A 21,143-nucleotide genomic window follows, 5' to 3' on the forward strand; every position below is an offset into this window, starting at 1 on the left:
TGTACGAAACTTCCGGATCTTTTAAACGGCTTGACTCAAAATTCTTGCGAATTATGTACAGGTGGTGGAAATATTTATACGGGAACTTGACTCGGTTTTGAGGGTTGTTGCCATATCAGTGATATCACTCCAACAAGTCGTAATAACGGGCAACGGCTGTCAGCTTTAACGTTTGGTTTTCGTAAATAGTAGTGGTAGTAGTACTAACTTCAGAAAAGTCAGGCTCGTTTTGGGCCGGGTGAGCAAACCTGCGGAACATTTTTTTTTTCTAGTTTAAACGATATATTGTGAATTGTAGCCTAATTTCGTGAGCTTTCAGCAAAGCCAGGAAAAGATCTTATGCATTGCATGCATTCGATCATTGGGCTGCCAGCCAGCTTGTATGGATAGGATGAAGACGTCATGAAGAAATGGACACCCCGGTGACCATCATCTGCATCCACGAGGCTGACCGGATGGGGTCGATGCCATCGAACTAATTTCAATTGATTACTAAGACAAGAAGTTTTTTGTTGTAAACTGGTGTAACCAATTCATGAATTTTCGGAATCCTACCCCACAATTTAGTCTTAGAGATATAGAGAATCACGTCGCCGTCTACGGCGGGTCCAGTGAACTTCTTTTTTTCCCTGTCATTTTCAGGGGAGAAAGGGGATGCGAGTTGACATTATTGCAAATCCTGGTACCTAACCAAGATGGAGACTAATGGAGAAAATATCAGGATTAGCACAGTGCCGTAATGCTTGTGAATTTTCACTGGTAGAACTGAAAGATTGTTCACTTCATAAAAAAAAAACTACTAGAACTCTGCCTCTGATGATAAATATTAGAAGAAACGGAATAGCATCGACTGGTTCTTTGCAACTATGGGAGCTAAACTATCTAGCTACTATCCAGCTCCACGTCCGGGCACTGTAAAATTGTCGCCCAGGGAATGCTTAAACGCTAGCGTCAGCTAGCTATCCCAACTAAAACTGATTGGCTAAGCTGTCAATCTTCAAATGTTGATTGTTCCTTCCATCTCACCAAGGAACTGAGAAATTCCATCACCTACATGGCAATTGTTAAGTGAAATGACCAAAGCAATTTTGAATTAACTAGGCATAATCAGAAGGGCAGCAAAAAAGTTAAGCATGACAGGAAGGATCACTACTTCTGATGGGCCTCTCAGCATGAAAAAGGCTTCAGACTTCTTGGGCACCTGCGAAACAAGAATCCCACATCCATTCTTTCGCTCGCGAAGCACCTGGTCGTATAATAAAAAAAAAAAGGAATAATAATTGAGTTCACTAACGCTCGAAGTAAGATGGATCTAAAATGTGGTATGCAATTTCTGAAGAAAGGTGACCTTGAATGCATCTTCATCCGTTTTATCATCCCCAATATAGATAGGAAGAACAGTTTCAGAATCATCTAGCTCAAGCGATCGAAGCAAAAACTCGACGGCTTTTCCCTTGTCCCAGTTGATCATTGGACGAACCTCTAAAACCTGCATAATAGCATACCTGTTTAGCATACAAATGATGAACCGCCTATTAGGAACAGTATATTACATTGCTATCTTTTTAATCCTTCTACCTTCCGTCCAGTGGATACTTTAAGACTAGGAAAATCTTTTAGAACATTGTTGACAACCTGTGCGACCAACTTCCAGTTCTGGAGGGAAACAGGTGAAAATTATATGAGAAACTGTATTCGAGAAAAAAAAAACTTATAGGAGAAAACTTGCAATTGTTGCAAAGCGACAAGGCCACAAGGGAGGCAAGAATGTTCCAACTAAACCTTCTTGTCGACATTACGATAATGAACAGATACGCAAAACTTGTTGTTCTCAACTGTTGCACCCTTAATCGCTTTAGTGACCTCTATCAGGGATTTGGAAACCTATTGTACACAGGCACATTAGCATATAGAGTAATATTTTCAATATCATCCATCCAGATCTATTGCTTTCTGATGACTGAAACAAAGAGTACCTCAGTTATCATAGTCAGAAACTCATTTGCAGGTTGAAAAAGCTTGGTTTCTTTGGTCTGCAATAGAGAGCTCAACAATATTTTCAAATGATGAAACATGAAGGGACGTGTATGTAATGAATTCAATCGTTAAAAATGTAAGAGCAACAAATATATGTATTCATGCCTGAAACCTAAAATGATCCTACAACTACTCACCTTTTCTATGGTACTGTCTGAATCTGCAAAAGATGCTAGTATGTCCATACCATGACTCCCTGCATAGTATATCTCAGTCAGCTTGACAAAATCAAACACCTGGACATGGAGAGGCCAGCATCAAACATCAGATATGTGATTTTCATACTGACATAATTGTCACACTAAAACGTGAAGACCAATACATGTAAAAAATATATTCAGACCTTGTCGCGGGATCTCCCACTAACTATTGCTGTAGGGAAGTGCTTTGCAACACTTTTCACAGTAGCACGCATCTGAAGGAAGGTATTCAGATTGAGAATATTAGTAAGTGGCACATACATAAAGCAATGTTTCAATACATATTTTATCTTACACCAGCTGGCTTACCTCAGAGGACATGAATGCTTTCTCTGGATCATTCACAATAGGAGAAAGTGTGCCATCATAGTCTAGAAACAACACAACCTTCTTGTCTTGCGCACTAGCTACGATTTGGTCGAAGAAACATAAGGCAGAAGGACAAATTTCCTGATATAAAAGATAAACATATTAAAATCCTTTGTAGAAAACAAAGAGAATAACAGAAAACCGAAAGAAGCAACTTACTGCACGAGAATTCTCAGTGGAATCTTCATCAGACGAACCGTCGTAACCAGATTCAATGTCTGGCTTTTCACGGTTCGATGATGTCATCATTACCCCGACAAGTCCATCAACGACTTCAACAAGTTCACGCTTACTGATGTATGTCACACACAATGAAGAACATGGATGCTTCTTGGATGTAACCAAACATGGCATTAGATTTGAAGGCAGTGCCAACACTGGCTGGCTTTTGATCATGGGATTGGTCATGAGTGGCAAACCGTTGCTCATATCCACTACCAAAATGAGGTGGAATAGGCCTTCTTCAACTAGATTTAACCCAGGGTCTTGTCAATGAAAAACCACTTCTTGAGTGTTTTCTTCTTGGTGTAGGTGCGTGCACAGTTGTTCAACAGAAAGTTAGCAGAGATCTGGAAAAAAAAAACACAAGATAATAATATGACGCAACTAAACGCACATATACTTTACAATCACAAAAATGTGATTTACCTTCATGTACTCTCCAGTTCAAGAAGGTATGTGCATCAGAAAAATGACAGCCAGATAGAAAAGGCCATGTAATCCGCCCTACGCATATACCTGGTCATATAGCATTGGTGCATGCAAGAGCCAAGAGGCGTCATTTATCTTGAAAAATCTCAAAATACAAGATGAGTTACATGACATCATGCGTACATGAGCAAACTCATATAATGGCATCTATCCAACAGGAATCCCCTTTGCACCTAGATTAATCCCGCAGAAAGTAATTATGCTACATCAGCGTCCTTGTCATTGAGGAAAGAATGAAAACAACATAATGGTCGGCATAGTAAAAACTTTGATCTCAACGCTCTAAATTGAATTTTTATCCTGTGGGCAGAAAAGTTTATCTCAATATTTTGGTTGAAAAGGCCTTGGAGCAAAGTATAAACATTCCCTTCAAATAAAGAGCAAAGTACAAATATGCACCGATCTGCCCACATTGCAGAATCAAATTGTTGTTGCTTCAAATAATCTGAAAATGGCATGCCATTTACCAGAAGGATTCAGTTATTACGAATGCAATGCCAACCATCCACAGTGATAAGCTACCCGAGAAAACATTTAGCAATAAGTAACTAGTATCGATCATTAACCCTTAATGACATGGTAGGTACGCCTAACTTCTCTTTTGCCAAGTGAATCATGAGGGCACCAAAGTCAATTTGCATTGCTGTAAACTTCGATTTTAAAAACCAATCATGCATAATTTCTGTAAAAATTCAATCTGACGGTAGAGAACTACAAGGAAGTGATTCTTCAGGGGGGGGGGGGGAATATCCATCACAAAATAGACAGCACATGCATTGAGTCTATCATGGAATAAATACGATCTAAAGTAATAACGACATGTTAGACAATCAAGTTCAGAAACAGAAAACATCGATGCGATTCGTGCGCGGCATGAATACACCATGTCGCGGAGTATGCCAGAAAGGTAACTACACCATGAACAGTTCCGATCTAGTATATATGGCATTCCCCTAAAAGTATTCAAATCTACAAACTTGCACCCCGGATGTGAAATATCATGGAATTGGAAACGAAAAAAAAAATAAGGGGGGCAAAAACACAAGGCGAGCCGACAACGAATCCTCTCATTCTCGAACCGATTGAGAGCGCGCGGGAGAAAAGATCGAAAAGTTCATAATAAAAGGGAAGGGAAATGAGAGAAACCTGTGAAGAATTTGAGATCGATGTGTTGCACCAGGAAGGAGAGAGAAGAGGAGAATGGCATCTAGGCGGCGGCGTATATATCGAGAACGGAGGGGTAGAAGGGGGATTTTGCAGCCTTCAACTAGGCCTGCACCACGGTGGCCCATGGGATCGATATTGTTGTAAGGAAAAAGTCCACTTAGACTCCCTTAATTGTTCATCGAATCTAATTCGTGACCCTTAACTAGAAAACCGGGTAGAATGACTCCCCCAATTACTAAAACCGGAACAAATTGAATCCCTCGGCGGTTTTGAAGAGTGGTTTCGCTGACGTGGCATCTACATGGCAATGTTGACTTGGTCTGCTGTTGATGTGACGCTTAGGTGGCATTATAACTAACAACATACACGTGGGACCCATTTGTCATTCACATAGAAGAAGAATTTGTGGGCCCACATGTCAGTCTATCCCTTCCTCATCCTCCCCAATCTCCCCCTTATCTCTCTCCCTCCCAATTCAGCAGGGGGGCGACGGCAGGCGGGGGGCGACGGCCGCCGAGCTCCGCATCTGGGCGATGCCGAGCTTCGCTCTCGAGCCTCGGTCAGGTCTGAGCGGTAGCGGGCGCGACCTCAACGAGGAAGTTGGGCTGCGCGCCATGTCGGACTCCCAGACGCAGTCGTCGGGGTAGCGGACGGGGTCGGTGGTGGGGGTGCCGAAGTTGATGCGGGTGGCGAGGGAGAGGAAGAAGGCGCCCTCGAAGATAAAGGGGTGACCGGTGGTGGCGTTGATGAGGCAGTCGGAGAGGAAGGCCCGGGACTGAGCCAGCGCCACTAGCTTCGAGCACAGCGGCGACTGGATACGCGCGCTGCTGGAGGAGGCCGAGAACGAGCGGATGCACCTCATGACCTTCATGGAGGTGGCCAAGCCGAGGTGGTACGAGCGCACGCTTGTGCTCGCCGTCCAGCGCGTCTTCTTCAACGCCTACTTCCTCGGCTACCTCCTCTCCCCCAAGCTCGCGCACCGCGTCGTCGGCTACCTCGAGGAGGAGGCCATCCACTCCTACACCGAGTACCTCAAGGACATCGAGGCCGGCAAGATCGAGAACGTCCCCGCGCCGCCGATCGCCATCGACTACTGGCGGCTCCCCGCCGGCGCCACGCTCAAGGACGTCGTCGTTGTTGTTCGTGCCGACGAGGCGCACCACCGCGACGTCAACCATTTCGCATCGGTACGTTCGTGCGTGTGAATTCCCAATCTTGATGTGTGCTTTGTGTAGGTTTGTGATGACTGAATTATTTTTGCTTGTGATGTGCATGCAGGATGTCCATTTCCAGCGGATGGATCTCAAGGATACGCCTGCCCCGCTCGATTATCACTGATGATTAATTTTCAAAAGAAGAATATCACTGATGAAATCTTGCGGCGGCTTGTGTCCTGCTCAGCTCTGTAGTTGTTACTAGAAAACACGAGTTGCTGTTGATCTGTTGTATCCTCCCTCGACCTCCCCGCCAGGCGGACGCGCGATAGGTGCAGCGTCTCGGCGACAAGGTTGCGCCGGAGGATTTGCCACACGGGCCCACATCTGCAGCGCGTGATGGTGTAGCCGTTCTCGCCGAGGAGCGAGCGCGCCACCTCCAGGCGGTCGGCGAGAGCGGCGCCGCGCTCCACAAGGGTGGCGTGCGCGACGCAGCAGTCGGCCACAAAGGAGGAGAAGGAGGGCGACGAGCCGAAGCGGCGCCACAAATAGCCATCGCCATTGCCATCCACCGCTGCCGCCCGCACCACCGCCATCGCCATCGCTGCCGGCGGCGGTTGCTCTGCTGTTTTTATTTAAAAGATAGAGGGAGAAGAGTGCCCTGACAAGCTGGCCCTACGTTTTTTATATTTTTCCCTAATCAATTGCATGTGGGCCTCATGACTAGGCTGACAGCGAGCATAATGGGCCAAGTGCCACGTCAGCAAAACCACCCTCCAAAACCGTTGAGGGATTCAATTTGTATTGGTTTTAGTAATTGGGAGAGTCATCCTGCCCGGTTTTGTAGTTAAGGGTCACGAATTAGATTCGGTGAACAATTAAGGGAGTCAAAGTGGACTTTTTCCAATAGGCTATTTGGGCCTTTTGAGTCCACGTGAGCATTGGGCTGACAACTAATGGGCCTCAACGTGGTGTTGGCCTGTCAAGCCGGCCGTGAATTATGATGGATAAACTGAATTAGAGAAAGAACAACTGAATTATACATGGGGCATTTGAACGTTGTGCTTCTGCAATTTATGGTAAATCCAGTCGATATCTAAACAAGCCCAAACAATTTCGCACTCGTATAGTCTTGGAAGCTGATATCTCAACAATAATTGATTGCCCAACCACTACCGAATGTGCACTTTTAAGATAAGAAGGAAACAAAACTCAGGAATATCAATTAGCTGAATGTTTCAGGTTTCAGCTGCAGAGGCAGGCAGTTGAGGAGGCCTTTAGTTAGGCTTACCCTACCACACTCTACCAAATCTTGGATTACCCAGTTCTAGCTACATGATACATTATCCTTTGTGGAGGTTGTTTGACAGGTGATGTTGATTCAGAGTAGAGAACTGCAAATGCACTTTGCAGATGGAAATTTTAGCCAATTTTGCAACAAACTAGTGTGCCCATTATGAGTTCTATAAATTTCTGCATTAGGCAGTTAGTTAACTGAAATAGGCTACACATTCCAGGGGGAAAAAAATCCTAGATTAGTAGTAGTAGTAATATACTAGTATATAAAAAAGGGCATACCCAAAGCTGACACCAAAAAGAAAATCCAGAGGACTCACATCGGCAACGTTGATGTCGCATCCAACGAATGCGATTGGATTGGAGGTTTTTGCAATTACCATGACGAGCATTCTAATCCTATCCCTTAAATATGATATTTGCCGCAACGATCCCACCATAAAGTTCAGGCCAATATCCTATTCCTCCGATCCCCGAGCTGCTCCACGGAATCCAGAATTCCAGATCACCATCCGCTCATCATACCATCGCCATTTTGCCCGTATACTTTACTTCAAGAGGCAGCAACCGCTTAGCCACTTCCCGCGCCGCGACGTCCAGGTCACACAGGTTCTTTGGAACGGGAAAGGGAGCAAAAGGCCGAATCTTTTCCGCTGTTGCTGCTCCTCCTTTCTCGCTCTCGCTCTGTCCGATCGGAGCCATGAGTAATACGCTGCTTCGTGTGCACCCTTCCGAGCTCAAGATCCCCTGTAAGTGCTTTCCAAGAACCAAACTCTTGATTGTTCGCAGCGTTGGCTTCAAGCTTTTCTTGACTGATTTTCTTCTTGATTTCTTGTTTATGCGGTGGTTTGATAAGATGAGTACAAGAGGAAGAGGTCTTGCTGCATGCAGCTGACGAACAAGACCAACCAGTACGTGGCGTTCAAGGTGAATGAATACTCTGTTCTTCTTCTCGCTCTGAGCTGATGCTGCTGTGAGCATGTGATGCGTTTGGAGGAAAGGGTGACGGATTTTCGTTCTGCAAAACTGACAATCCGTAGGTGAAAACGACGAACCCAAGGAAGTACTCTGTGCGGCACGCCTGCGGTATACTGCCGCCCCGGAGCTCGTGCGATATCACAGGTGAGGTTTGCTTGATTTGCTCTACATGATTACACTATTACAGTGCTTAATTAGTTAATTTGCTCGACTTGCCGATCGGTCTGTTGTGTTCATGTCGTTACTGAAATTGTGAAATCGGTGTAGTTACAATGCAGGCTCCCGTTGAAATGCTATCCGATTACCACTGCAAGGACAAGTTCCTCGTGCAGAGCGTGGCGGTTGGATATGGGGCGACCATGAGAGACTTTGTCCCTGAATTGGTAAGTTCTTGTAGCAATCTTCATGGATATCTGATATCTCTAGCCGGGGCTTACCAAAATTTAGAGCTGATGGTGTTGTGGTTTCTAGTTTACTAAAGCGCCAGGCAGGGTGATCGAGGAGTTCAAGCTGCGGGTGGTGTATGTTGCTGCTAATCCTCCCTCTCCAGTGCCTGAGGAGGAAGAGGAAGAGGAAGAGGATGCATCCCCTCAGTCAGAGGTCATGAGCCATGGAGTGAAAATGACATCAGTGTTTGATGCTGTAACTGTAAGTAATATCATGCATTGATGTTTATTCGGTGCTACAGAGAAAACAATATCATACATGTTTCCTTCTCAGGTATCCACACTCACCGATAGGTCAGCAGACAAAGTTTCATCTGCTGAGGTAACCATTTGCTCGGTTAAAGTTTTTTTAGTCACTAAGATGAGTGATGCATAGTCTTGTTGGTTGCATTGTCATAATGGCATCCGGGTTTTACATTTTTTAAAAAATATTGAGTGTACTCTGATGCTTTTTCTATAGTAAAAATGCACATTGCACACGAGCCGATGTCCGATTTTAAAAGAAAACAAAAATTTCAGGTTCATCACAATCACATGTTAGCTAATGTAATACTAAAAATTTTCATGTCAAAGTTATCTCTAACGTGTTTTACCTAACAACCTTGTGATGCTTCTCCTGCAGAATGAGACTCTTGATGTCATTATCAAAAGTTTAGTAGTCAACTTCTTTCTTCAGTTTGTTTTGTCTGGGTAGATAAGTGACCTTGTTTGGTACCATGCCATTGTCAGTACAGCAGTATGATACCTAAAACAAAGAACCTGTATGTTATAATTCAGTGTATTGTCTTGTTTGGTTGGTTGAGACAATACTATTTAGCGGGTTATACTCAGAATTTTTTTGCAGTAAACTGACGCTTTAATCTATCAGTTTGCTCTGCCTTGCTCATATTGCATTTGCGTGTGGCTGTTCAGGGTGTCTCTGTAGAATCAATGCTGGTTGCAGAGAGAGAATATCCAGTAGAAGAAAATCAGAAGCTTCAGCAACAGATGGTAAGATTTCAGTACCTTTTTCCTGTATGTTACGCTCTTTGAATAGCCTGCCATTTCAGCGTTGGATTCTACTGCAGTACCTGCTTCTAAATCGTTTTCTTGAAACAATGTTTATATCTTGAAGGAAATAGTGATAATACTTAACTTTTTCACCCTGATTATGCCTGAGGCAACAATATTGTTAAACTGAATATGTTTGCACTAAAAAGCTGGATTGAACTCTGCAAAAATGACACGTACTCAATCAAATCTATTGGTAGTTTGGTACAAAGCGAATTATTTTTGAGTGACATAAAACCACCGAATCTGGATATCTTTATTGGATAAATATGTACAAAGGAGCTTTTGACTCCAGGAAACTGTTGAATAGCAGCATTGGTTAATCAATGAGGATATGGGATGCATTGGCGTTTGGTGATAGATAGGTGATCTTTTAATGAGCCCTAGTCCTTTAGTTTCCATGAAGGGAACATTTGCGTTACTGAGCTACAGTAGTCGACAAACTGGAGTAGGAATAATGCTATTCCTGTTTGTATCTTCTCATCTGAAATAATGATGCACCGGTAGTGGTAGGTATATAAGGACAGAATAAATTCTTTAAGAAACATGACTGAAATTGGCTTGGCATTTTCTATCTCTCGAGTTAAATGTTACCAGAACTACAATTTCAGTTACAGGCTTTTGCTAATTATGAGTTATTATGCCCTCAATATTGATGAACAACCTCAGTGTACAACTTGTAAATTCTAACACCTGATTATCACAACTGCAACACACTTTTTTTAAAACGACTGCTTAGACAAGTATTAGTTGTATTTTTTTGTCAAACGTCTGAACATTTAAATTTAATATTGCTTCAGGAACTACTTAGGGCAGCAAGATCATCTCAACAGGGCTTCTCAGCAATGTTTGTGCTGCTAGTTTTCATGTCATCTGTCTGCATTGGGCACTTCATGAAGCAGATCAAGGTTTAGTCATATGTTTACGCAAAAAGGATCTCTGTTTATTTCCACCAAGCTAACGCACCATCTCCGCTATCTATAATACTGTCACAGGCAATAGAGTAGTAGTGTACGCATAGAAAATATTCAATAGGTTGTACATTTTCAGATAGAAGACGAGCTATTTGCATTTTATTCATGTAAATTGTATAGCATAATTGAAGTACTTGTGATCTGTAATGCCGTGATAGATAGAGAAAACAAAGTTTTACTACTTCCTCTATTGACTCAAGAAGTGAAGAGATGAGCCTAGATGACAAAATGAACAGACACAGATGATTGCCATGGACAAGGACTCGTCAAGTCGTCATAGCTTTGGCCAAGCAACCCCACTAACCTATTTAAGACAAGTTTTATGCAGGATTATAATCTCTTATATGCAGAAACAAATAAGGGATTTTAAAGTCTCGGAGAGAACATTCTTGTTGTTTGCATGACTCAGATAGTTATGATAAAAATGAAAAAAAAATCAGAAGATTTGTTAACATGTAATATATGACTCCACTAATACGCAAGTTACAAAATAAAACAAATTAAACTACAACTAGTTAATGTACATTCACAGTTAATTTTTTATTGTAACATGTAGAAGTTAAATTTTATCTTGTATGTTTGTGGATTGATCTATCACATATTAATTTATCTTGTTAAATTTTATCTCACATGTTGATTTTTTTTCAAATTTTTTCATACACATTTAAGAGAGTTTAGAATGTATGCAGACTATAAAATACCAATATCTCCTTGATTTACTTCTTACAGTAAACTACTACATGTTTATGAGTAGTCGGATACCACACAAGAAACAGGAAGAGCGAAATTTAGCTACTCTACATGTTGCTAAATACTGTAGGAGGCCACAACGAAAAAAACAGCGAAATTGCAAGGGAAACAAATCTGTCAGGTCGGAACAACGTAAACGTTTTGGCGAGCCACCGACGCAAACTCAATCGCCACCCCGATGGCGAGCGCGAGCACCGCCACGGCGCCGGCTGCACCGCAGCAAGCAGCGCTCCGCCTCCATCCGCGCCGCCGAGCAGCGTTCCTTGTCGCAGCCGCCGGCGACGGCGACGGCTTGTGTCCGGCCCTGCGCTCGGCGTTGAACGTGGCGCCGAGCGTCGCCATTTCCACGGCCTCGCGCTCGACGTCGGACGTCGCCTCCAGGCAGCCGGTGACCTCGACCCCGAAGCATGACTCGGTGCACGAGCACTCGGACCCCGAGCCGGCCGCCCCGTCGGGCTGCTCCTCCTCCGCTGGCGCCGCCGCGTCGTCGCGCCGCGCCCACTTGTCGAACGCGCCCTTGAGGACGGCGAAGCGCGCCTTGGCCTCCTCCAGGTGCTCCGGCAGCGCGCCGCCGTGGCACTCCCCCTCCGCGGCGATAAGCGTCTTTAGGAAGTCGGTCTTGGCCTGAATCTCCGCGAAGAGGCTGCCGTCGACGTCGCTCCGCCGCGGGCGGGAGGACATCGCGTCGGCGAGGCAGGCGTCCAGCTCTCCGAGCTTCCTCTCCACGACGGGGTTGGGCCGCACGCCCTGCGCCGTCGCCGCCGGCGGCCTCTCCATGTCCACGTCCATGCTCGCGTCGTCGATCGGTGGCGCACGAACTACGTCTGCGCGATCCTCCTCTCGATCGATCGAGCAAAGTAGTGGGCGGTTTTTGCTTTTGTTTGAGCGGCCGCGTCGCGTGTGAGTGATGGGCTTTGAAGAGGAGTTGTGCTGTGCGACTCTTCGCCGAAACGGGCGCTTCGGTAACCGCAAAGCGGCTGTGCATTGGATTTGATTTGATGGAATGCATCGTGCCGCGTGAGATGAGGCTGTGCTCGTTTCTCAGTGGTGGGAGGAGCCACTGCAATTCTCAATGAGGCCTAACTAACCTCAAGAAATCATCAAGATCCAATGTGAATAGTGTTTACAATGGGCCAAAGCTTATAAACGTTCAGGCCTCACAGTTTCATGGGCAACTCCGCGTATCTGGGCTGAGAGAAGTTGGGGGCTATCAGGGCTGAAATCTGTGACCCATGATAGCGGTTGAGAGAAGTTGGGGCCTATCTGGGCTGAAATATTCCATGTTTCGTTTACCAGTAAGAGCATCTCCAACAGCCTCTCTAAATCAGACTCTCCAAACACCTATATAGCCAACTCTCTATCTGACTTAGCTAGTCAGACTAGTTAGTTGCTCCAACAGACTCTCCATCCATACTCTCCATTATGAATCTATGACGGTGGGACCCGTATGTCAGCCTCAAATAACCCTTCTTCCTCCACTTCTCTCCCCTTTTTCTTCACCCACTTCTCTCCTATTCCTCTCCTCTCTTCTCTGCAGTGTGGCGTGGGGAGAATAGAGGCGGCACCGGCGGGAACGGCGCGGCGGCGGAGGACGACTCGAGCGGTGCGGGGATGAAGGCGGCGCCGACGGGAGCGGTGCGGGCGGTGGAGGACGACGAGAGTGTGGCGCGAGGATGGAGGCTGCGACGGCGGGAGCAACACGGGCAGCAGAGGACGACAGGAGCGCGGCCAGCCTCGTCTTCCTCGACAGCCCTCCACCGTTGAGCCTCCCCTCCTTCCCTTGCTACTCCCTCGCCGCCGCACCCTCCCTCCCTCACCGTTGCACTACCTCCTCCGCTCTGCTCGCTGCACCAGTCAGCCATGGCTGAGGATGCGAGCGAGTGGCAGCGGCGAGCACGGGCGAAGGATGCGAGCGGACGGCAGCGGTCGACGGCGCCGCGAACAAGGGGCAACGACGACAGAGGGGCGGCGCCGGCGCGAGCAATCTGGGAGGAGGGTGAGGGCGTGGAGAGAGAATATGGGAGGGGAGAGGGAGAGGGGAAAAGGCGTGGGGCCCATGATTGGCAAGTCAATTTTGGCTGGCCAAAGTTGGCCAGCGGGAGGAGTGGTTTGGCCAGCCGGATGGCTTGGAGAGGGAGATAGAGAGTCTGTTGGAGTGTGTTTTTGTCCAAAAATGTCAATTTTTAACTTGGAGAGGAAGATAGAGATGTTGTTGGAGATGCTCTTACACCAAGCTAACGAGCAACGACTGTCTTCTTTATCTTTAACTTATATAGAAACCAAATTTTAACTCCTTCTTTAACTTATATAAATCGAACTTGATTTTTTTTAACTTATAGGAATTGAATTTTAACCAACATGTTTCAGAGTGATATATCACATATTAACATATCTTGCCATTTTCTTTCATAATTATTTGGATGATTTGCAAACAACGAGGGAATATTTCCTCAACAGTTTAAAATCCATTCATGACTATTAGTACCATCGAAATTTACTTTAGAAAACAATCGACGCACCTACGGATCGGGTGCTCGATTTTTTTTAAAAAAAAACAAGACCACACATGGATATAATCCGATGAAAAAATATTTAGCTTATTATTGAATTATTTTTAAATGTTGCACGTTGTTCCACCAAGTAGATCGGAATTGTTTCACTAAATAGATCGAAAATGTTTCAATCGTTTAAAAAGCTGAAACACAACAAAATCACCTCATAAAACATTTTGCTACAACGTATGAAAACGGTTTTTTAAAAAATCAGGCGTTGTTTCACCTTATATAAAAATAATATTTCAGCAAATAGCGAAATAATGTTTTAATTCACTGCAACATTTGATCTATACATAGTGAAACATTATGAGTACACTTACTGAAACATTGTTGGTGGAACAAAAATTGAAACGGATTCTCTAAATAAAGCGTTTCCATAATATGTGGGTAATTTGTTGCAAAAGAATATTTCAATTCACTGCAACATTTCACATTTCATCCATACATAATTAACCATTATAAGTACACTAGTTGAGAAAAAAAATGAAACGTATTCTCTTAACAGAGAGTTTCCGTAATATGTGGGAGATTTGTTGCAACGGAGGGCATTGAGTGGTGGGGACGTGTGGGAGGCAGGCGGAGACGCGCGTGGAGGAGGGCGCCTTTTTTTCGCGGAGAGGCGCGCGTGGGGGAGAGGGCGTCCGATTTTTTTTCCCGCCGGATCGGGCGCCTGCCCTAGCATTTTCCGAAAAAACCGAAATATGGGCTGGAGTGGTGGTTGTCTGGAAAGCTCAAGCAAGTTAGCATGATATGATTCCTCCTGCTTTGATTCCAGTACATGTCGACGTCCCTTCCGTGATCTATCAACCGATCACGCCAAAAAACATTCCTAATTAATTCGGTTTTTCGCCATTGGTGCATGTTACGAGGTACAGTGCAGCCATGCCATACGCCAAGATTGTGTGCTAAACTATCATCAATCACCGAACAGAAACAAACGTCAGCATGTTCCTCAAATGCAGCATCTGGGTCACTATAATGTTCTACCAAAATATATTCAGGCCAATCCAGATCAACCAGCAAATCATCCTCACATGCAAGCTCACAGCTGCACCCACTAATCATCCAGCATTGCACCAAAATTTCTCCTATAAATACTCAAGCCACAAATGCCATCAAACCATCACAACCACACAGCAATCGAGCTAGTAATCAGGAGCTCCTGAAACTCCAGAGAGCTAATCGCTCGTCAGCTTAGTGCGCGTGATCCAGCGGCAGCAATGGCAGGCAAGGCCTCGATCGCGCTGTTCCTCGCCGTCAACCTGGTGGTGTTCTCGTTGGCCAGCGCCTGCGGCGGCCGCTGCCCGACGCCGACGCCGTCGACCCCATCGACGCCCACCCCGACGCCGGCGGCGTTCGGTAAGTGCCCACGCGACGCGCTGAAGCTGGGCGTGTGCGCCAACGTGCTGGGCCTCATCAAGGCCAAGGTGGGCGTGCCGCCGGCGGAGCCGTGCTGCCCGCTGCTGGAGGGGCTCGTCGACCTCGAGGCGGCGGTATGCCTCTGCACGGCCATCAGAGGCAACATCCTCGGCATCAACCTCAACCTCCCCGTCGACCTCAGCCTCATCCTCAACTACTGCGGCAAGCGCGTGCCCACCGGCTTCAAATGCTAAGCATCGATAGGCGGCGGCGCTACTGCGCATTTGTTCCGCTGGCTATTTTATCTGGACTGTTTGATTGCTACTACGTGCTAGCTTAGCTTGCAACATTTGCGCGCATGCATGGATCGATCGACAAATATGCATGCGTGCACCTGCAAATTAAGCATGCACACGTACCATGGAGCTACTCGATTTTCCGTGTTTTTATTCGTTTCATGTGTGGGTCCTTGTATGATCTGTTGATTATTTCTTTTGCATTATGAATAAAATAAATTTCACACTTTGTTTGGAATGCCCAATGTCTGTCCGCAAAAAGAGTTACTAGCTGTTTTCGTCGTACTTAGACGTTTAAGACAAAAGTTATCAAAATTTGTGAACTTTTGACCATCGATAGTACTTTCTCGAATACTTACTTTAAAATCAAATAAATGGTATATATAGATAAATTTTCCTTGAAAAATACTAGTACTATCATAATATCATAAAGATGTTAGATTTTTAAAACTTATTCTAATATAATATTGACGGTTAAATTGTTTTGAAAGATTGACTAAATTGTGAATTTTTACTCCTTGTCAACCTATTGTGTCTGGTGCGCAATAAATGCCCGCTGTCATCTATTGGCTTGGTGACACCGCTTGGGATTATGGCATATGTCCAACGTGGAATGGGTGATGTGAACGAATGCCACCCTGGGTTTACCAAACCGCTTAGGGTGGGTAAGAAGGTTGTAAGCATATGGTGGGTAAGCTCAAAAGGGGTCAGAAACTCATGCAAAACACTATTTTTTTTTAAAAAAAAGGTGCCGTAACGGCCCAACACAAAACATTGAGATGAACTCATTTCTAATGGCTAAAAAGTAGTATGTTTGAAATATACCTGTGGAGAATGACCCATAAGAGGTATAGGACCCTTTATGGTGGGCCATAGTTATGAACCAATATATGGGTAGTCGTTAAAGATGAGCTTTGATCTCTAGAGTCTATAAGAACCATCACAAATCATGAGCATCATAAATAACGAATGATAAATACGAGCCATTAGAGAAAAGCTCTCTAGCAGGTCTTTCTAATCTATATGATTTTCAACTGGCGACCTGCATCTCTATTATCTCTCTCGCACAAGTTGAACTCTTGAAACGAGCAGCGCTCATCGTACTCATGAGCATAATGCAGATGTTGCCAGCTTACCCCTCCCCTCCCCCCTCCCTCCCCAAGTCTCTTCCTTCGCCCCCTACAACCAGCAATGCTCCCTTGCTTAACCCTCTCCACAAATAATAAAGTAACTGAATTTGACTACTTCGAGCTCGAGGATGCCATATTCGACTAGTTTGAGCTCAAGAACATAGGATCTTATGTAGTACGACGACGATAATGACTAGAGGCCACTACAGTGGCCCATATGACGGCGAGCACCAACGCGGCTACCGTCTAGCTCCTATCCCAAGCCGGAGCACCGACACGGATGCTGCTAATTAAGTGCTAACCCTCACCCATCCGAGCAGAAGCAATGAAATAGTGGCGGACTGTCGTTTCTCCCTCTCTTTTCTACACCCTCAGCCTCGAGCACTGCAAGCTCCCACTGTGATTATGTTTTTTGCTTTTTTTTTTGTCGATTTTCATATATGTCACATTTGATATTTTTTGGCCCGTTATAGATGTCTTGATCACTCACGGATGTTCACATGTTACAATGAGTCATTTCTCACAACCGAGTAATAATCAACATCGGATCACTCAATAATTAGTGATAACCTTATTGAACCGTCAGAGATGAACGGTTATGTTGTAGCGAATAAAATCAAACACAATGTAATAAATAAGTAACTCATCTGGCAGACAAAATTCAAGATCTACTCCTTTTTCCACTAGGCTGGCTGAAGAAAGTCAGCCGAAATTTATTAGAGTTAACGTCTAAGATCATAGTTTTTTTTTAAAAGAAAAACACAGAAGAGGACAAAGAGTGTCTGTTTTTATTTAAGAAGAAAAGACTTGGCCTAGATTTTAAGAGAAAACCAAGCCAAAAACCCTCACATAAGCATGGTTTGAAGTAAAAACCTAGGCTAAACCCACACGAAGAAAAAGCCAAAAAAAACCTGCGACGGCACAACGACGTGATTATATATATTGGATCAGGTAGCACAGCGACGTGATTAGATTATTTACATACGAGGCAAACCAAACAAGACTACAAGTGCATATGTTCGAATTTTCGATAGAATCATCCGACGACGATCCCGTGAGCCAAATGAAACAAAACTGCAGCCTGGAATTTATTTTCCCTCTTCTGCAAGTACGTACACTATGAAACCTGAAAACAACTTAACACGGGTGTCCTTCGTCGAATGATTCTTTCGCTGTTTATTTTCCCTGATCATTAATTATTGCATCGTTACTAATTAAAACCAACTTTATTTGGCATTTTGTGCACGTTATTAGCTAGGCACAGAGAGACAGAGCAGCCACCCCATACGCGAATATGCTTAAGCAGAATTATGACCAAAACCTTCAAGCAGGTACAAACGTCAACGTGCATTCACAAAGCAGCAATCTTGGTCTCTAGCTAGTTCTGTTCAATACTAGCTAAAGTATTTCCAGCGTACTTTCCTTGGAGAATCCAGATCAGCTTCCTAATCACCCTCACATGCATGGTTGCTCGTCATAACATATAACCAATCAGCATTATATTGCTTTAATCATCTCCTATAAATACGACGTCAAATTGAATGCCAAACCATCACAAGCACTAAGCAAATCGATCGAGTTATCAAGAGATAATTAATATCGTTTCGGTTTAGTGCGCGTGATCCAGCAGCAGCAATGGCAGGCAAGGCCTCGATCGCGCTATTCCTCGCCGTCAACCTGGTGGTCTTCTCGTTGGGCAGCGCCTGCGGCGGCCACTGCCCGACGCCGACGCCGCCGACCCCGTCGACGCCCACCCCGACTCCCGCCGCATTCGGCAAGTGCCCACGCGACGCGCTGAAGCTGGGCGTGTGCGCCAACGTGCTGGGCCTCATCAAGGCCAAGGTGGGCGTGCCGCCGGCGGAGCCGTGCTGCCCGCTGCTGGAGGGGCTCGTCGACCTCGAGGCGGCGGTGTGCCTCTGCACGGCCATCAAGGGCAACATTCTCGGCATCAACCTTAACCTCCCCGTCGACCTCAGCCTCATCCTCAACTACTGCGGCAAGCGCGTGCCCACCGGCTTCAAGTGCTTCTAAAGGCTTTATAAAGTAGCCGCGCGATCGATCCATGCACGTCTCAACGCAACAGGGGTTTATTTGGTTCCTACGTGCTAGCAGCGTGTTGTCACTTGTCATGCATGGGCATGTTCATGCATGCGTGCATTTGGTGGCAAGAAGTACGTATCTGGTTTGATTCGATATGATTTTGTTTAATTTGTGGCCTTCTCCGCGCGTACGCGAGATTATGCATCGGGGTACATGTTTGTTTTATTTTTTGGAAATTATTGTTTGATTCATATCACTTGTATTGTATTCAGTACGTAAAAATAAAGTCTCTCTGCTCTGTTATTTGTAACTGAAGTGCTTGCATGTTTACTCATCACTTTCATGTCATCGTCTAAAATGTAATGATTTTTTTAAATGTATTCTACTAAAATACTCCATCCATCCGTTTCATATTATAAGACTTTATAGCATTGCCCACATTCATATACTCCCTCCGTCCTAGAATATAGCAATCTAGGACCGGATATGACGTATCCCATGTCCAGATTCGTAGTACTAGGATATGTTCAATTCGATTCTAGGTTGCTATATTTTGAGATGAAAAAAGTATATATATGTTAATAAATCTAGACACACAATATAAAACGGAGGAAATATATGACAATGTTATATACCCCGGCCCCCAAAGATAAGCGTGCGCACACGTAAAAAAACATGTAACTTGTACTAAATTCTACACATATATATCCCACAATAAATTTAACACAAATTTCGTTTAATTGGTGTAATAGCACATACATATTCTTAACAAGAAGAGATCATAAATATATAGTTGGGAAAATAACTCATCTGCATTGTAGATATATAGTTAGTAAATCTAGTACATGAACCATTTTTTCTTAAAAAATGCATGTTTAATGAGGATGCAATCTATTAGTAGGTGCGAGCCGGAGTTTAAGCTACACGTCAACAAGTCAACAAGAGGCCAATCGGACAAGGGGTGCAGGGTTGCAGGCGTGAACATTCTCGCGTGACCTAGACATGCGAATATGCCTATGGTTTTTCCTTTTACAGCACATGTTTTTTTTTAATTTTTGGTTAAGTTTATGCACTGAAAGAGTTTACATGTTCGACTCCGATTTAAACCTTGAATTCGGAGAATTAAATTTAAAAATATACTATGCATTCAATTTTTTCTCATGAATACTTGGGATGCAAAATTTTTTGTGTAAATATACCGTCGATCTCACGCAACCGTTGCACGAAACCTAGGTGGGTGTGATGTCATGGGCGGTATCGCGCGTTCAAAGTGCGAGAGCGCACGGTCTCGCGCGGTGAAGGCACGAGAGCGCGCGGTTTCGCGCAATGGAAGAGCGAGACCGTTCGGTTTCGCGGAATCAAACAGCGAAACTGTCCACCGGTTCCATTTAATTAGTGCTTAATTACTTAATTAGCAATTAACTAATAATAATTAGCAACTAATTATCTTAATTAGCGATTAATTAATAAATAAATAATTGCTAATTAAGATAATTAGTCGCTAATTGAATCAGCATGGCACCGGTCTCGCTCAGTCCTTGCGCGAGACCGTTCTGTCTCGCTGTACCATTCCGTGAGACCGAGCGGTCTCGCGCTTTCGCCGCGGATACCGCTCACGACGTCATTCCCACGTTATTCTCGCGCAACGGTTGTGCGAGATTGACGGTATATTTACGCAAAAAATTTTACATCCCGAATATTTATAAGAAAAAATTAAATAAACAGTATATTTTCAAATTTAATTCGAATTCGGATTGAAATACTTTTACAATAAAATTTTAATAAATCATTTATATGTGTAAGAGAAATTTTACAGTGCCTCAGCTCAAAGATAACAAGTGGTAAAAAAAAGTTTTAGTGTAATTTTCATATCTCCTAATTAATAGTAGGGTATCAAATTTTACACATTTATGATGTATTTCTAATACCTCCTAGAGTACTGGACAATCACTTAGCTATGCATAAAGTTTTGAGTGAATTGCATCATGGGCCAAGTATTATTGCCTAATTTCCATCTTGGACCAGGCCATATGCAATATTTTCACTTTAGGCAAGGGTTTGTTACCATCTTTGCACATTGGGCCACTATTCTATCAATCTGTCAGTCTATCCGTTTCCATTTGCTAGCTGACTGCCACCACTACTGCACTACGCAAGCGGCAAGCCGTTGCTTCTTCGGGCATTCACCAACTCCGGCAATGCATCCGAGAGAGAGAGAGCGCGCTAGGAAGGAGGTACAGTCGAGTGCGAGGCTGCGAGCACGTGCATCGGGCCAGTTCGCGTAGAGATAGCTTCAGCCTTCAGCTGAGCTCGAGTTAATCGGCCAGAGCAGGCGAAGAACGGTTGGAGCTCATGTGCCGACCAGCTCTAAGCTTCTGTTGATCAATTTTGAGGAAGCCACCCATGCTCGATGGCAGCTCGATTGTACAAACTGAAAGGGAGGGGATGAGTGGACAGAGGCCAGCAACAATCGTGTGGAAGCCCTCACGGCACCTTGGCATCCTCACAGTGGTGGCGCACACACCAACAGTGGCAGCAGGCTGCTGAAGTTGGAGATGGTGGACAAGGGTGGTCCAAAGTGAAAAAAATAGTAAAGTTATATGGTCTAAAGTGAAATCTTTGTATTAGGGG

General features: G+C 44.6%; 6 protein-coding genes across 8 annotated transcripts; 4 read left to right on the plus strand and 2 right to left on the minus strand.

Annotated features, from left to right (window-relative positions):
* Window positions 1-721: 721 nt before the first annotated feature.
* Window positions 722-4,513, minus strand: LOC107276255 (probable trehalose-phosphate phosphatase 5). 3 transcript variants are annotated; one of them, XM_015779035.3, is made up of 12 exons: window positions 4,464-4,513; window positions 3,255-3,344; window positions 2,766-3,124; window positions 2,547-2,687; window positions 2,381-2,452; window positions 2,175-2,273; window positions 1,977-2,033; window positions 1,783-1,884; window positions 1,579-1,656; window positions 1,349-1,489; window positions 1,154-1,246; window positions 722-1,050 (listed from the first exon to the last, which is right to left on the minus strand). In XM_015779035.3, exons 3-12 carry the CDS (start codon window positions 3,033-3,035, stop codon window positions 991-993), a joined length of 1,113 nt encoding a protein of 370 aa, XP_015634521.1. In that variant the 5' UTR covers window positions 3,036-3,124; window positions 3,255-3,344; window positions 4,464-4,513; the 3' UTR covers window positions 722-990. The 3 variants fall into 3 exon arrangements, with proteins under 3 accessions (XP_015634521.1, XP_015634522.1, XP_015634520.1); XM_015779036.3 differs by having other exon boundaries at window positions 2,766-3,127; XM_015779034.3 differs by having other exon boundaries at window positions 2,766-3,175.
* Window positions 4,514-5,017: 504 nt separating this feature from the next.
* LOC107280654 (ubiquinol oxidase 1c, mitochondrial-like) lies at window positions 5,018-5,822 on the plus strand. Its single transcript, XM_015779397.1, has 3 exons — window positions 5,018-5,127; window positions 5,269-5,671; window positions 5,763-5,822. The coding sequence occupies exons 1-3, from the start codon at window positions 5,018-5,020 to the stop codon at window positions 5,820-5,822; spliced, it is 573 nt and encodes a 190-aa protein (XP_015634883.1).
* Window positions 5,823-7,378: 1,556 nt separating this feature from the next.
* On the plus strand, window positions 7,379-10,563 carry LOC4336613 (vesicle-associated protein 1-3). The gene is made up of 8 exons (XM_015779120.3): window positions 7,379-7,683; window positions 7,791-7,861; window positions 7,975-8,056; window positions 8,180-8,295; window positions 8,384-8,560; window positions 8,633-8,680; window positions 9,271-9,348; window positions 10,209-10,563. Exons 1-8 carry the CDS (start codon window positions 7,635-7,637, stop codon window positions 10,320-10,322), a joined length of 735 nt encoding a protein of 244 aa, XP_015634606.1. The 5' UTR covers window positions 7,379-7,634; the 3' UTR covers window positions 10,323-10,563.
* A 506-nt stretch (window positions 10,564-11,069) lies between these two features.
* LOC112938686 (uncharacterized) lies at window positions 11,070-12,019 on the minus strand. Its single transcript, XM_026024770.2, has one exon. It carries the CDS (start codon window positions 11,919-11,921, stop codon window positions 11,250-11,252), a length of 672 nt encoding a protein of 223 aa, XP_025880555.1. The 5' UTR covers window positions 11,922-12,019; the 3' UTR covers window positions 11,070-11,249.
* A 2,772-nt stretch (window positions 12,020-14,791) lies between these two features.
* Window positions 14,792-15,580, plus strand: LOC4336614 (14 kDa proline-rich protein DC2.15). Its single transcript, XM_015779071.2, has one exon. It carries the CDS (start codon window positions 14,908-14,910, stop codon window positions 15,298-15,300), a length of 393 nt encoding a protein of 130 aa, XP_015634557.1. The 5' UTR covers window positions 14,792-14,907; the 3' UTR covers window positions 15,301-15,580.
* A 2,449-nt stretch (window positions 15,581-18,029) lies between these two features.
* LOC4336615 (14 kDa proline-rich protein DC2.15) lies at window positions 18,030-18,822 on the plus strand. Its single transcript, XM_015779640.3, has one exon. It carries the CDS (start codon window positions 18,108-18,110, stop codon window positions 18,501-18,503), a length of 396 nt encoding a protein of 131 aa, XP_015635126.1. The 5' UTR covers window positions 18,030-18,107; the 3' UTR covers window positions 18,504-18,822.
* Window positions 18,823-21,143: the final 2,321 nt, after the last annotated feature.

This window comes from Oryza sativa, chromosome 4 (genome assembly GCF_034140825.1).
Source record: "Oryza sativa Japonica Group chromosome 4, ASM3414082v1".
Classification (NCBI taxonomy): Eukaryota; Viridiplantae; Streptophyta; class Magnoliopsida; order Poales; family Poaceae; genus Oryza; species Oryza sativa.

Coding starts and splice junctions, on each gene's coding strand:
- LOC4336615 (XM_015779640.3), top strand. CDS start 18,108: ATGGCAGGCAAGGCCTCGATCGCGCTATTCCTCGCCGTCAACCTGGTG.
- LOC4336613 (XM_015779120.3), top strand. CDS start 7,635: ATGAGTAATACGCTGCTTCGTGTGCACCCTTCCGAGCTCAAGATCCCC. Junction 8,296..8,383: donor GAGACTTTGTCCCTGAATTG/GTAAGTTCTTGT, acceptor TGTGGTTTCTAG/TTTACTAAAGCGCCAGGCAG. Junction 8,561..8,632: donor CAGTGTTTGATGCTGTAACT/GTAAGTAATATC, acceptor TTTCCTTCTCAG/GTATCCACACTCACCGATAG.
- LOC4336614 (XM_015779071.2), top strand. CDS start 14,908: ATGGCAGGCAAGGCCTCGATCGCGCTGTTCCTCGCCGTCAACCTGGTG.
- LOC107276255 (XM_015779035.3), bottom strand. CDS start 3,035: ATGAGCAACGGTTTGCCACTCATGACCAATCCCATGATCAAAAGCCAG. Junction 2,034..2,174: donor CAGACAGTACCATAGAAAAG/GTGAGTAGTTGT, acceptor TCTCTATTGCAG/ACCAAAGAAACCAAGCTTTT. Junction 1,885..1,976: donor TTCTGACTATGATAACTGAG/GTACTCTTTGTT, acceptor TGTGTACAATAG/GTTTCCAAATCCCTGATAGA.
- LOC112938686 (XM_026024770.2), bottom strand. CDS start 11,921: ATGGACGTGGACATGGAGAGGCCGCCGGCGGCGACGGCGCAGGGCGTG.
- LOC107280654 (XM_015779397.1), top strand. CDS start 5,018: ATGCCGAGCTTCGCTCTCGAGCCTCGGTCAGGTCTGAGCGGTAGCGGG. Junction 5,128..5,268: donor TCCCAGACGCAGTCGTCGGG/GTAGCGGACGGG, acceptor GGACTGAGCCAG/CGCCACTAGCTTCGAGCACA. Junction 5,672..5,762: donor ACGTCAACCATTTCGCATCG/GTACGTTCGTGC, acceptor ATGTGCATGCAG/GATGTCCATTTCCAGCGGAT.